Consider the following 14,793-nt stretch of genomic DNA (forward strand, 5'->3'; position numbering starts at 1 on the left):
TGACAGTAGCTATGCATCTAAAATTTGAAGAAATATAAAGTTGGTATAATGGAAAAATAAGGAAACTAGGTCAAGATAAACTTACATAAGATACGAAGTTCTATTTGTTATTTGAAATCACAGGAATAGAAGTATAATTAGCAACAATTTGTTTCGCCCATTTCGTCTCGTTTCATGACATGGGGGAATAGGAACAACAAGAACTACAGTGGCGACATCTAGTAATGAGTTTTGAATCTTATGTTAGTTGCGCAACACGTCGTAACTTTCATAAGTTACTTCAAAACAAATTTAAAAGTTAAACAACGGAGATCGGATAATGAGTTAACTGTTTTTAAGTAATTGATCACACAATCTTTAGCTGCTTTAGCTAATGATTCTTACTCATTCTTGACTAGATGTTTTCAGATAATTTCAGCTGAAGTTTTCGTGTACCTGGCCAACGGTACGTAGGTGCTCGGGACAGTAGAAATAAAATGGTCTAATCCAAAAGAGCAAGCTCGCAAGCTATATGTTCTGAAGCTAAATAATTTCTGCTTCAAGGTATTTCATCATATCATTTTACAAAAATTTAATCAACTGTGTTCTTTAAGGTTTAATATGTTCACATTAAATTTCCCTGTCAAGATTTTGTAAATCTTCAAGATATTGATGCCTTCGCCAGATCCAATTCTTTACTGCTTATCTATGTTGTAGACTACAGCAAGTAAATGTTGCTACTCAAGATTTTGTGGTGAATATAACTTAGTTCTAATTTGGGACAATGTAAGATTTGAGGTATTGCTTTCTGTCGCTACAATATGGATTGAAAATTATACCTAATGCAATTTCCTTTCAGGTTAATCCCTCTCTGCTGATATAGTTTGAAAAATGACGATAGATTGCTGCAATTGAAGACTGATTATATTTAGTTATAATTATTATTAAAATAGTTAAATATTTCGTCTAAGGGTATAGAAATTCTGATTTAATTTTGCAGTATGTTATTTTACATTTATCAGTTGTAATTAAATAAAATGAGCTACCCGGAAACAATTGTTTTGGATTCAATTCCTTATTTCCGCGTCGAAACTTCCTTTATTCCTTCATTTAAAAAATTCACGTATTGACCTAACTTTTACCTAACTTAACATTCCCACCTTACGCGCATTTCAGAACGTTTACAGGTCATTTACATATTTGACGTGCATTCTAGTTACAACCAATTAAACGCTTCATATGGGTTTGTCACAAATCAGATGTCACAATCATTTCCCATTCGAAGTAAACCTAGCCACCTAGGACATCATAAATTCTTCCGAGAAAACAACAGAACAAAACAAACATTTTCCTCAAATCACTTCCATAGCGACACAGAAAACACACTTAGTGAGTCCACTAAACAAAAACGGAAAAATGACCTCCATCGTAAATTCGATTTTGTTTAAGTACTACTTAAACCAGGGAACAGGCGGGCATCAGCACATTGGACTGCAACACCACAGGCAATTTCGGTCATACCTGAAACATCAACAAATAGTGGGAAACCTATGAAAAAATCAGATATAAAACAAAAACAATTATCAAGCTGTTGTAAATGTGCAAAAAAAGATAACTTCCCAGTTTATGCAGTTAGCAAGCAGCAAGCATGGCAAGGCAACAGCAAACAGCTTCAACTTAACCTGGCTGACAAATCCTATCAAAGACAAAATATTTATTACATATATCGACAAGCATACATTATGTCAAAGAAAACCAGCAGGGAAAATTCAGTTACTATTGGCAAAATTATGTAAAACTTATGTGGAATTATAATTTTATTGAATCAAGAGCAGTTAAGTGATTTAATATTGTGAACAATTAATGGAATCTGTTTTAGAGATTAACTGATTCAACAAACATTAATTACCTTTGTAAAACTAATGATCCCTTACTAATGACCAATGTTATTAAAGAATTACTATTTGTGGAGAATCCTGGTAGCAAGTGCCTTTAATTATAATAGCTAATTGACATGCTGTGTTCTCAAAAGACAAGATTAACCTATGATTAAGAAATAAGAATCAAGGATTAACTGTGCCTATAAAAAGTTATCATTACAAACAGAGGGTTGAGGGGTTGGACCTTAGCAGAAAGCAACTGCACTTGAAGAAAATGACAATTATTTGATTGTCTGATTAGTCGTAATGTAGGTTCGTACGTACATATTATCTCACAGTCGTACAGGTCTATTGTCTTTCAAGCAAATAAAAGGTCTATCATCTATCACACTCACATTACAATATCTTGTAGGTTGTGGCTCCTTTGTTGATCACCTGGTGGCAAGAGATTTAAATTTCCACATTTCCAATATCCTTGTCTGCATTTTTCAGGTTCTTTTACTTCTACATCCTGATAAAATTAGTTAAAACATCAGGGAAAAAATCCAAAACCAAATATTTACTTTGAACTTACATACATTTTGGTCCAACATCAATTCAGACATGAGCAATCCCATAACATTTAAGGTCAACATTTAAAGCATAGAGCTCCTTTACGCTTCAGGATAACACCGGCACCACAGAATGCAACAGCTCAATATGACACCTTTCACTGGCTGTCTTAATGAAATCCATATGAACATTAGGCTGCACCGTGGAAGCTCAGACTTCATCTGTCTAATCCTACTTTAAAAAGTTCATTAACATCTAGAAACAAATCCCACGTAACATAACAAATGACAGAAGTCGGTCACATTTTAAAATGTTACAAAAGAATCCACTATGGCAAACTTGTACAAATTTAAAAAAAAAATTCAAACATAGGGAAAATAGACTTGATTGAAAATTCTACAAAAAGAAGCAAAGGGTCTAGTCATCAAGTAACTAAATCTGTAGCCTTACAGTTAAACTAGATCGACTAGATTAACATACATTTGGCTACCTACTTTAGTACTACATACTTCAGTTGTTCTGAAGTGTTTCTGACGAAACTTGTAGCAGGTATTCAGGTAGCAAAAGATGACGTTTTGGCGTTTTGGCAAAATGTATACCTAGCAGTTTCAGGCTACATATAAGAATAAATAAGTCGGCATTCATGTACGCTTGTACAGCCTTGTGGAACTGCGAGGGGACCATGTTTTCTACACCGCTTGACTAAAAAACGCCCCAAAAATGTTAACAAATCCGTCAAATCGGCAAATCGCCATTTTTCTCTACGTCAGCCCAGGTCCCTCGCCATCTGGTGGGAGAGTGGCAATTTTATTGAAGACTACACATATTTATTTAGGTTTGGCATCTGTGTTGCTGTGTTGCCACCTTAACCGGGATTTATGAAATTGTTTCAGCTTTAAATTCATGTTGTCTTTGTCTCACACAAAACACCTGTCTCAGACAAAGACAGGTGTTGTCTATCTTTGCTTTCAAAATGTTGTCTTTTAGGCAGTGCTTTGGTTTCGCTGCAAGCGAAACACGAATTAACATTTAAAAAAATATAAAGACATAAATAACAACCATATAACAATCAGTCGTGTAATTAAATTGTAGAGAAACCATTCTAGATATAGATTAGAAGGGAAAAAATGATTTTTCGAGCAGCAGAAAAGGAGAAAAAGAATTTCAATGGGATAGGCTATCATTACTGACGATAAAAATATTGAATAATAAACAAAATTAATGTATGTGATTAGTGCGATTAATACGAGTGATGCATTATAACGCGAACAAAATGTTTCACTTCCATGGGTGACACACAACATATCGGAACGCTATTGGCTGTAACGGGTGTGAGTAGTATGTTTGTTGTGTACATGGTCTCCACCATCCAAGGCACTCTCTAACGTTGGCATTCTCTGATTATTTTCCAAGTTAATCGTGTACAACTGTATACATCAATGAGGAAACTGATGATCCACATAAAATACAGAACTCTCCTCGTAATCAAACATCAATCAGCTCATTCATTTCAATGCCAAAAACCTTGTTCTTCCGGATGACTCTTTTGACAAGAAAATTCACGGTGTGACAGCTTCAAATAGGAAGACGATGGATAGGTTAAATCTTTCAGACAATAAAACCACCAAAAAGAATCTTTTCTAACACAAATGTCATGATTTTTGAATGATTGAATAAAAGCTCAAGAAACTTGTATAGCAGAATATTATAATATGACCAACTAAATGATGCGATTCACGTTCTGATTCAAATGAGAGACTCTTTGGCGCTGTTGCTGTATCAAATGATAAATGAGAGAATAAGAAATATATAGGTGATGAACAGAACAATAGTAATAACCGTAACAATATTTAGAGAATCGAAATGTGTTGCAGATAGGTGGTGTATGTGTTTTGTTTGTTTGTCTTTCAACGCATCGATTCATTCAATTATGTCAAGCGACGGGTTTGAAAACTCTCATCAAACGCGTTCGACATAGTTGCCCGGGAAGGTACCGAAGAGGCCGGTACGCTGGCTGGTGCCCACGTACCAACCGTCGTCGCACTTTTCCAGCACGCAGATCATGTCGCTTTCTTGCAGTTCAAGCTCGTCATCATTCTGCGGTGCATACGTGTAAAGCGCTCGGTATCTGAAATTTAAAAAAAAATCCATAATCAATCAACATCAATTGAAACTTTTAAAAAAGATGAGCTAAGTCTGAAATTTACAGGACGGGATCGGAGCGAGTGTCGACCATCAAACTGCTGGGTTTATTATACTGTGCTGGAGCTGTTCGGTACTGATGCTGAGATGTCGCATTCGCCGGGCTCATTTTCTGTTGCTAAAATCGAAAAATTATTTTATTACAAGGGCGGAAGAGAAAATAAGATTTCGAAATTCGCTCACCATGGAAAAGTGCTGCGGCTGCTGAGTGCGTAATTGTTGGTAATTATGAGTTGAACGGAGAGATCCGTTAGTAATTAGAGCGGTACCGCTCGTTGTCGGGGTCTTGACATCTGAACGGAAGAAAATTTAATAAGTCCACATCTTTGGACGAAAAAATCTAAAATTAAATTTTACTTTGGTTGGAAGGAGATGAAGAACAAGGCTGGATAATGTCGACGTATGAAATGGGGAATATGCCACGGCGTTGACCGATGCGACCCTCTAGCCAGTGCTCGTCCACTTGTCTCGTGATGATTACCAATTCCCCTTTAACCAGAGACAATTCAATCGGCGTCTGGGCCACAAAATTGAATTTGACCCTGCCTTTGCCTTCGCTGGGTTTACGGTTTGTCAATCGTACGCCATCGTAAGGTACGATCTGAATTAAAGACAAATTATTATCAGCAAACGTTGTCATGGTGATAAAAGTGTGTTGTTGTTCTACATACCTCGACGTAATTGACAGGGAAGATGCCTACCATGGCATTGTGTTCTCCCTCGTACCAATTCTTATCAATCTGTCGCCGGATGAAGATAATATCTCCTTTTTGAAACGACAATTCCCTAAGTGAGAAAGTATACATAACAAAATGTGATCGAGAAGAGTTAAGCGTTTAGAAAATGTTGTACCGGGCGTTTTGAGCCACGAAGTTGTAGAGGCCGCGAGCTACTATTTTAGGCTCGGGAGTTCGGTCTCGTTGTGGCTGGTTTTGGCTGCCAGAACGGCCCATCGGCACCGGTTGATCATCCATAAAGTCATCATAACGGTTCAACGGGATCGGGGATTTCATTAGCGGCCTATGAGAAATTTAAGAAAATACGTTCACGTAATTTCGCGCTAATTTTGATAAAATTGAGCGCAACTTACGTAAAGTTATCCATGTGACGTCGAGACTCGATATCTTCCAGTTCTTGGATGTATTTCCGTCTACGCTCCTGTTCGTAAACGCGTCTCATGTGCTCCGCCTGCATCTGCCTCAATTCCTCCTCGTCGATTTCCGTCTGCAAACACAAAGTTCGAATTAACAACAAACTATGTAAAGATGCCCTCCTTAAAATGTTTAATTTAAATTTAAAGGCTATGAACCTGCTGTTGACCGCTTTGCTGCAGGTTGCGGATAGGACTGCGGTAATGAATGGTCACCTCCGACTCGGCGAACCTGTGCGCTGCGCCTATTTGAGAAAAATGTCGTGGCGTTAACTATAAAAATGTACGTACGAAATGCCTTCCTCAACCAGCCAATTTCTACTTGTCGGCACAGAAACTCGGAACAAATAATAACAATTACGTATATAGTAGAAAAACATAAAAGTGAGAAGAAGTTGCTACCTGGTGCATGCTGAGCATCGAGAACACCGTCACCATCTTGCCCCACTAATGTCAACGACGACGAAATTCAAATAACAAATCAATGTAGAAAAACGGAAACAAAAAATTGAAGCGATAACGCCTTTTTTTGGAAACAATTCAACTAACGAAATAATCATTTAGAAGCAGCAACGAAAGCGAATAAAAAGAACATAGCATTTATATAAGCTGCTGTTTCAATGGATATAATTCAAGTGCGGTTAGCTAATCTGTTTGGACGTCACGGTGGGTTATAGCGATTAGTTAATTATTTGCCATGCGATTTTCATTCTTTTTTTCATGCCAGGATGCAAAGGACCGATAGAGTGGTAACAGCATCCGCTGGATTCAATGTGCTACCCCGTTCTTTATAGATTCCGTCGCGGAAACCGTGATAAAAGTGTTTGTGCTTCTAGTGCTGGCCCGCTGGTGGATCGGTTCAATTTGCTTGTCCCAATTTTTTTGAAACTTTTGTGCAGTTTTCAACCTGCTTGATTGGTTGCTCGTGGCTTGCGGGGGCTGGTTAGGTGAGCCCACTCTGCTGGAAGGGGTGGGCGAGATGGAGACTGCATTCCGGCTCTCTGGCGAGGATACGTGGCGTATAAATCGTAAACGGAATGGATTCGGTTGGATCGACCCCCTGAACGCGGAGGTGGCGGAGTGTAGCGATAAATTGGCTGATGCATGGATGGATCGAAATTGCCGGAATGAGAGGTAGAAGAGGCCACTGGTTGGTAGTCTGCCTCTGGAGTGACATGTCCTACTGGAGAGCTGGATTGAGTTGCTGCCGGTTTACTGGCTGCCGTCATTTTGGCACTGATGGATTCTTTAGGAACCGCTTTGGAATGGGCTGTTTCGGACTGCGTATTTCCAGGTGGATTTGGAGTCACATTAGACGCAGCAGCTGAAGTGGATACCGGAATTGCCGGAAGCGGGCTGGACATGGATCGACGGCTTCGGATGGATCCTTCTGAAGTGGATTTAAAACTCATATCAGGACTAGCCACAGTAGTTTTGGTTGTTGAATGGGTGGCAGTAGTGGTCGTCTGGGTGTTGCTGGGTGGAAGAACGGAAGAAAGGGTAGAGGGAATGTCATTGTAGGATCCACCAGCGGCAGAAGAGTTGCGGGTGATAGGTCGGCTGATTCTTCCGCCGATAGTGTGTTGATGAGCCGTCGGATCGGCGGCCGTTTGTGCTTGACGGAGGGCCAGCCGTGCAGAGGAGAGTAAAGTAGGTTTGACACGAGTGAAATCCATTTTCTTACCCCCTGACCGACTTCCGGCGTCACTTCCATTTCGGCTTCCGGCTCTACTTAGCGACGAGAAATTGGGAAACGAGACCCGTTTGTTAGCGGCGGCCGCCAAACGACGACTCCAGCTGAAACTTCCGCTCGCTCCGCCATCCTGCAGTGACGGAGTCGAAGCCGAACCGAACTGACTCCGGAAGCGATTCCTCGGCTGCTCCTGCTCGTAGCGGCGCTTGATGAAACTAACGTCGCCCATCTCTTGCCCTTTGATGACCGTTTTGTTGCGATTGAATTTTTCCGTCGCGCTCCAAAGCGGAAGCGAATCAGGAACGGAACGGCTGGATAGTTGCGGAGTTGCCGGCCTCGACTGCCTCTGAACTGGCTTCTGTTGTTGCGGTTGTTGTTGCTGCTGCTGTGATGGTTGGTCAACTCTTGGCGAACTGAAATATTGGCATTTCTTCACCACGTCGCCTTTCTTGACCAAATTGATGTAATGGCTTCCGCCTCCGGACACGCTTCCGGGAGATGATCTACGGCCGGAAGGACTCGGCGACGAGCTTTTGACTCGATCCATCAGCTGATGAAGACGGAGATCGGTCATGGATCCGTAAGCAGAAGCGGATGATCCGGGCCGTTGGAGTGAAAGACTTTGCGACCTCTGCGGAACTACGGCGCAGCGGGTCCGGCGACGGCCCACCAATGTTGATGCGGATCGGCGCAGGTCATTGACGCTCTGAGTAGTCCGAAAGGGAACGACGGCCAAGTCGCAAGGATCGCCAACCGAGTCAGCAATGACCTTCTCAAAGAAATCCACTTTCTTCTGGACGTCGCGATGGATGACCGTCTGGACGGACGAGTTTGAACTGTGAGAATCTTCTTCCAAGTTGGCGCGGATATTCAAACTGCTTGAGCGCTGCGGAACAGCCGGAGTCGGCGAAGGAGTTTTGCCAACGACGGCCGAGTCGGCCCATTCTTGAACAGCTGATTCCACGTCGGCTTTATTCCGCCCGCGAGGTGTCAGCACCAGCAAATAATCTTGTTGGCTGCTGGCCGAGCTTCCGCGCGACGAGCTACGTGATTGATGAGTTCGATAAGGACCCGGCGAACTGGGCGACATCATCCGCGGTGAGCTGGCCAATTTTCTCGACATGTGCTGGCTCAACTGTTGAACGTACTGGATCGCCGCTCTGGTGGATCGCGGCTGTTGATGCGGAGTGGCGGGCGGCTGGCCGGCGATGTAACGCTGTTTGACTTCCGCACCGAGCCGCATAGATAAACTACGGCGTTCCGCTTCGCTGATATTTGGCTGCTTGGGTGCGGATGCCGACTGAGAGCGATGGACGGCACGTCCACTTCCGGCGATGGACAACGCCTTCTGCGATTCCATTAGCCGATTGCGTCGCTGTTCCAGTCTGGCGAGCGTGCAATCACGACTGGATTCGGACACACTTCGAACGTAGAGTTTGGGGTTCAGCAACGATTCCGGAAGTTTCCGGGGCGGTCTTTGCGGAGAGACGACCGTCTCGTAACGGCTCGGCGGAGTATAGACGCGGGATAATTGCGATTTCAAAACGGCCATCTGCTTTCCCGTCAAACTGCTGCGCCTCTGGCTGGATCGACTGACTCGTCCAGTCGATACCGGAGATTCCGCTCGACTGCCATCCGGACACTGGGCAAAGTTCCTTGGAAGTGATTGGGTCGAGTAACGTTTGGCTTCCGCCAATGTCTTGTATTTGTCCGTCAAGTGACGGACGGATTGTTCTTTGATGCGGAGTCCTGGATCGGCCCCACGTTGCCACTTGGGTGGCGGCGATGTGCCAAAGTAGCACTCGCCTTCTCTTTGTGCCGCCTGGATCCAGGTGGCCAAATTCCTCATCTCTTCCTGGGCCTTTTCTCGCTGCCTCAACCGGCGCCACAAATCAAAGTCGATGATGCCATCGGTGCTGGCCACCTGGTTCAGCTCGTCAGTCGGCACCAATTTTTCCAGCTCGTTGAGCCGTTCCAGGCTGCGATAAAGGGAGCGCAGCTGGGTGAAACGTTGAGTCTTGATGTATTCCGGACTGCCGGCGGTGGAGCGGGAGGAATAAAAATCTCCTTGCCCGTCTTCAGTTCTATTTTCAAGCGGGACAACAAAATGATAATGTTCCGAAAGTTGCTGCGGTTGTTGTTGTTGTTGTTCTTGCATCTGCTCTTGTTTTGATTCTGGCTGCTGTTGTTGTTGTTTTGGCGGCTGCTGGACCGGTGATTCAGCCTTCTGGCTTGCTGCACCATCCGCTTTCTGAGATTCCGATTCCGGTTTGCCTTCCAGCTCGGCTAAAAGAATAGCCGCTGTCTGCTCATCGCAAATGAATTCAGGATCAGTGACGTCCACGTCGGAGTTATTCTTGCCGTTAGATCCGTTGCCGTTGGAGCCATTTCCATTGCCGTTGCTTCCGGCTGGAAGTTTTAGCGCTTGGCGGATTTTTTCTGTGCTCGGAATCTCTCCAGAAATTCTAGCCACCAGATTTTTGGTGTCGCGGGCCAGTTTCTGGTATCTGGTCATTTTGGGCGTCTCTTCTTGAGCGACTGGCTCGTCCTGCATCCGCCGGAATTTCGATTGCGAAACCATTTGACGCGTATGGAGGTAGACGTTCAGGGCCGGCTCCGATTTACTGCCAGACGATTTCTTCTTAGCCGGACGGGATTGAAGTGGAGACAAGGTCGGAAAGGCCGGAAAAGACGGAAGCGCCGGACGGGACGGAACGCGTTGTTGTGTTGACCGCTGCTTTAACTCCGGCGATTCCATCGCCGCTTTGATAGGCGGTGGAGGCGGAAGTGGCGGCTGCTCGACGTGCATATCCTCTACAGGAGGAGGCGGCAAAGGTTCCAGCTCTTGGGATTCCGGTTCAATCGGTTGGACGGGCTGAGGAACTGCGGTAATGTCGTCCGTCAACGGCGTTGCCGTTTCTTCCCGCTGAACAAATCCTCCGTCAACGGGGCTGGGCGCTGTTGGTTTCGGAGATTTCTTGGTGGCACCACTCGTTCCGTTTCCGGATTTAATCCGGCGCCAAGTTTTGCCCTTGGAAGAAGTCGAAGTCCCGATGGAAACTGTCGTTTTGGCGGTCGACGTTCCGGTGCTCTTTTGGTGGCGTTCTTCCGACGCGTTCGGGCTGCTGGTGGCGCTCGACTGTCGTTTGCTGCTTCCGCTGCGGAACATTTTGCAGCTTTGCAATCGGCTCAAAACGGCCGGAACGGAGAGGAATCGGTAGCGTCGTCTCTGCGTCGACGGCGGAGTCGGAGACTTGGATCTGAACCGGATGTAGCGCCAAGGATCTCTTTTGCGCTGTTTCTCGCTTCTGCCTATTCGACGATCGAACGGATCGGTCGACTCGTCTGATTCGAATTACCAGCGTATATGACGTTGGGCGAGGTAATGCAGCAAACACACAAAAGGAGATAAGCCAATCACAGGGAATGTTAACGCCAAATCAATTTGTACAAAAAACAAAATGATAAAAGCTAATAGCAAAATCAAAACCCCAAAATGATATAAAACCAAATTAATTCTTCTACAATTTTGACTACACCTACCGGTCAATCACAATCATCAATTGTGGTTAGCTGGATGCGTTTTTGTTTTTAATGGAATTTGGTCCCAATGAATGTTATAAAAGTTGCAATCAGTCCAAATGCAATGATCGAAATTTCGGCTATAAAGCGGATGCAGCTTTAAGAAATGGATCGCCTTTTCTTACCTTGTGGTCGATCGGGCTGTTGTTTGCGGAGTCCGTGCAATGGCACCTCGCCTCCACGCTGGATGTCGCGGTACCAAAGACGCTGCTCTTGCGGATCGGTTGCCGGAGTTGTTGGTCCAGTACCCCCTTCGGCCGAATCGGCCGGATAACGCCGTCGAAAGACTAGTTGAGAGTCACTCTCGTAACCGGATTCTTTCAAAGCACTGCCATTTAAAAATTTTTTTATCAAATTCATTAAAACAAATTAAATCCAATTCATTAAAAGAAATTTAATCAAATTCCAAGTCTTGATGGAAATTTTAGACAAATGTAACTTACAAATTCGTAAACGATTTGCTGGGGATGCTGATCTTGGGTGACTGAAATTTAACATTCAACATAATGTTATCGATTAATTTGATGGAATGTCGATGATAAAAAGTTACCTGTTTGACTGGCTGAGGCTGAGTGATAGAGGAACGGATTCCCGGCTCGTAATCTTCAATCCGACCGGGTTGATAACGATAGGATTCAGATTCTTGATTCCTGTACGTAATTAATTCCAACGTGTTTTCAGTAAAACAACAGGAATGTCTAGATGGAATGAGTTAATTAATTGGTTTATAATTACGTTATTCGCGAAGGTGATCCGCCGTTAGATTCGGAATCGTTGTGGATGCGTTGACGTCTGCGATCCAAAGTTGCGTAACGACCGGCATCCGAATCGTAATCGTATCGGTTCTGATCCGGCTCCGATTGGTAGCCTCCACCTCGTCCACGACCAGGTTTGTAGCGCACAGTGACGTAATCTCCTTGAGAAAATTAAAAACCAAATATCAAGAGTTTGAATGAATCAACATGCCAATTAATTTATAATGAATTACCTGGACCTCCTGCCCTGTGTAAGGACTCGTACATACGCCGGTACCAGTGATGATGATCCTCTTCTCTTATGCCCTGGAGAAACGAATATCCAAATTACACAACAAATTCGCTAATGACGTCATATTAGATATGATAAACAAGTTCTTTGTCGACTATTAATAGACGTTGCACTTGAGAGCACTTCATTCCTTTTTACCTTCGTTTCATCGTCGATCAACATTTTTTAAACGTCTGTGAACCCGAGCGTGTGAATAAAACTGTTCTACATAATAATCTCAAAATATTCAAAGCACCTACCATCGATCGATAAACTAAAGATAACAAAAGTCAAACAGCAGCCGATATGGGAACAAAAAAAAAATGTTCGTCAAGGTGACATTTGATAGCACTCGTTACACACAGCCTCTGTTACAAGTATAACCGCTCAAGGTTCAAATGGTTCCAAGTATCTCGTTAAGAGAGTGAACAATTCTGGCAACGACGACTACTACTACATGATTACAAACTAATTGGTACGTACACGAACGTGTGATGGCTGCGCTGTCTAAATAACAGACTATAATTAGTGGCCCGTACGGAGCGAAACGAATGGAGACACTAGACTAGTAGGTGGAACAAAGTCCGTAGTCAGTTGGAAGTTTTACCGAGCGCAAAGCGATGGGAACGCCTTCGTTGGAAACGGGTCCGACGCCGCTAAATTTGTTGGCCGTCAAATCGACAAACTTGCGCGTTTCTTGCGGCTGAGAAGAAGAAGAAGAAGAAGATGCCGCCGCTGGCTGTTGGCTATTTTCGTCGCCGTTGGCTTGTGAAACGCCTGGGCCAGATGAAGAAGTCGTCGAGGGCACGTTATACTCGCGCTGGATGCTGTACACTGATGGAAGCAATCAACAAACAAATCAAGAAAAACGGGCCGGCAATTTCATAACAATCACTGATTTCTTTTTTTTTCCTATAAACTATTTCGGTGTTGTTTAAATATAAACAAACGGCCGGGGCCAGCAGACCTTGCTCGTATGGGCTACGGTACAGTTGCTGTTGGGGCGGAGGTGGTTGACCTAGGCGATTTCCGGAACGTTCGCCTTGTTTGGGGCTGTCCAGGTAAGCGGCACCTTTCGGCAATTGTCCCTCTGATGATTGGAAAATCATCGAATAAGGTAAAAAAACCTCATCCAATCAAAAATTCAAATTGCAAATGGGATGGACGGACCTCTGGCTTTCTGTAGGAGAGTGACGGTGGTGTTGGGCACCTTGGGCAGGTGACTGGTTGGCGTCAAAGATGTGGCCGGCGGAAGCAAAGGCTGTAACGAAGGCGTAGGTGTTGTCGATCCCGAACCGCCACTATAAGTGGACCCGCCGTTTGTTCTCCGGTCCCAAGACAAAGCTGATTGGAAATGAAATCATTTGAATTAAAATTTACATTTTGGGTGGGGTGGCTATAAAAAAAAATAGGATGGAGACGGACCGGAAAAATTGGTCGAAGTGCTGGTCAAAACCGAGTGCTCGCTGGCCGGTGTGTTTATGGGTGTGCTGTTTGCACTGTTGTTGCCGTACGGTGGGGCATTTTGCTGGCGCTGATTGTCCCAGCTGGACGGGTACAAGTAAGAGGAGTAGGTGGTTGGGGCGTTGGTGGATGGATGAGATGCTGCGGTGGATGTGGTTGTAGCAAAAGGTGGCAAACTGGTCGGAGCCGCCGGTTTGGTACCGTTGTTGCCAACACCCCCAGGTGGTTTCTGGCCTCCCTCGCGCTATTTCACGCACGTTGATGACATTAAACATTTTTTTTTTTGGATTTGATCCATTTGTAACACGTTCCAAAGTGTCAGGCAATAGCATAAAACAACAAATCAAATTTGGCAGCCAAGTACAACCGCGTCCCCCGGAAAAAGAAATAAATTGGTCAAAAAATAAAAGAATTCATCATCATCTGTTGAGTTCCATTCATCTTCATCAGTTTCAAATGTTCCATGTGTGTTTTTCGTGCGTTGCTGGTTATGTGTGTGTGTGTGTGTGTGTCTATATGCGCGTGTGTGTGTGAGTTGTATAGGCTCTCTAAGGCAGCAGCTATTTTTAAATACCTGCTGGGGCTGTTGTTGCTGCTGCGGCTGCTGCTGCTGCTGTTGGGCGGACGCCTGTTTCTTCAATGCTTCAAGCCGGACTGGCCGGAACTCTTTCCGCTCTGATTTCGGGCTAGGCTGTTGGCTGGACGGAATCCAAATTGGCGGTGGCGGCTGCTGCTGGCTGCTGCCGTTGCTGCTGCCGGAAGAGACTACTACCGGCTGTGACTGACGGTGGTGCTGCTGCTGGTGGTTGTTGCTGTCCCTCTCCGGAGGACTCGACGGTTGTTGCTGACCCGGCGACCAAACACCTGATTGAATTATTCAAAAGGACAAGGAATTAATTTCATTCATTACAGTGATTGAATCATCATTATTCAGTACTAATTAAAAAAGTTGTAATGAATTGTCTGTTTAACTCGACTAGACATCGGTATGGGAAAATTCAGTTATTTGAAAAATGTTTCTTGTCGAAACGTGAAGAATTAAAGGATTTCCCAGTCAAAAGTTGTTGATGATAAAAATAGGACGAGCAAAAGCGCAGAGGTTTCCCAAAGTCTTTATTTAATCTACGTGGATGAATGGGGTGAGGGGATTGAGCGTGATGAATGGCTCTACATAAACCGAATCCCTTTTAATTCTAAGGAACGGCACGTCAATAAAAAAAACAAAAAAACTACATTCAAAATAGCCGACAAGATAATAACAGAAA

The 14,793-nt window shown here is 44.1% G+C and overlaps 1 protein-coding gene and 2 long non-coding RNA genes across 7 annotated transcripts in view; 1 reads left to right on the forward strand and 2 right to left on the reverse strand.

The window, feature by feature from the left end:
- Nucleotides 1-258: 258 nt before the first annotated feature.
- On the forward strand, nucleotides 259-850 carry LOC124203619. Its single transcript, XR_006878566.1, has 3 exons — nucleotides 259-338; nucleotides 409-543; nucleotides 628-850. It is a non-coding gene; the product is annotated as an uncharacterized LOC124203619 (long non-coding RNA).
- A 35-nt stretch (nucleotides 851-885) lies between these two features.
- Nucleotides 886-3,185, reverse strand: LOC124203618. 2 transcript variants are annotated; one of them, XR_006878565.1, is made up of 4 exons: nucleotides 2,906-3,185; nucleotides 2,438-2,642; nucleotides 2,255-2,370; nucleotides 886-1,675 (listed from the first exon to the last, which is right to left on the reverse strand). It is a non-coding gene; the product is annotated as an uncharacterized LOC124203618 (long non-coding RNA). The 2 variants fall into 2 exon arrangements; XR_006878564.1 differs by having other exon boundaries at nucleotides 2,434-2,642.
- A 289-nt stretch (nucleotides 3,186-3,474) lies between these two features.
- Nucleotides 3,475-14,793, reverse strand: part of LOC124203620 (serine/arginine repetitive matrix protein 2-like) — a 29,830-nt gene continuing 18,511 nt past the window's right edge. For all 4 annotated transcript variants that reach the window (XM_046600323.1, XM_046600325.1, XM_046600324.1 and 1 more), the window contains 19 exons: nucleotides 14,103-14,392; nucleotides 13,490-13,772; nucleotides 13,235-13,408; nucleotides 13,032-13,154; nucleotides 12,672-12,898; nucleotides 12,027-12,099; nucleotides 11,774-11,954; nucleotides 11,589-11,688; nucleotides 11,482-11,522; nucleotides 11,164-11,366; nucleotides 6,671-10,801; nucleotides 5,923-6,008; nucleotides 5,704-5,837; nucleotides 5,466-5,633; nucleotides 5,285-5,399; nucleotides 4,971-5,214; nucleotides 4,797-4,906; nucleotides 4,619-4,731; nucleotides 3,475-4,539 (listed from right to left, as the gene is read on the reverse strand). In XM_046600323.1, coding sequence (XP_046456279.1) covers nucleotides 4,371-4,539; nucleotides 4,619-4,731; nucleotides 4,797-4,906; nucleotides 4,971-5,214; nucleotides 5,285-5,399; nucleotides 5,466-5,633; nucleotides 5,704-5,837; nucleotides 5,923-6,008; nucleotides 6,671-10,801; nucleotides 11,164-11,366; nucleotides 11,482-11,522; nucleotides 11,589-11,688; nucleotides 11,774-11,954; nucleotides 12,027-12,099; nucleotides 12,672-12,898; nucleotides 13,032-13,154; nucleotides 13,235-13,408; nucleotides 13,490-13,772; nucleotides 14,103-14,392 — 6,965 coding nt within the window. In that variant the 3' untranslated portion in view covers nucleotides 3,475-4,370. The remainder of the gene's footprint in view (nucleotides 4,540-4,618; nucleotides 4,732-4,796; nucleotides 4,907-4,970; nucleotides 5,215-5,284; nucleotides 5,400-5,465; nucleotides 5,634-5,703; nucleotides 5,838-5,922; nucleotides 6,009-6,670; nucleotides 10,802-11,163; nucleotides 11,367-11,481; nucleotides 11,523-11,588; nucleotides 11,689-11,773; nucleotides 11,955-12,026; nucleotides 12,100-12,671; nucleotides 12,899-13,031; nucleotides 13,155-13,234; nucleotides 13,409-13,489; nucleotides 13,773-14,102; nucleotides 14,393-14,793) is intronic.

This window comes from Daphnia pulex, chromosome 10 (assembly GCF_021134715.1).
Source record: "Daphnia pulex isolate KAP4 chromosome 10, ASM2113471v1".
NCBI lineage: Eukaryota > Metazoa > Arthropoda > Branchiopoda > Diplostraca > Daphniidae > Daphnia > Daphnia pulex.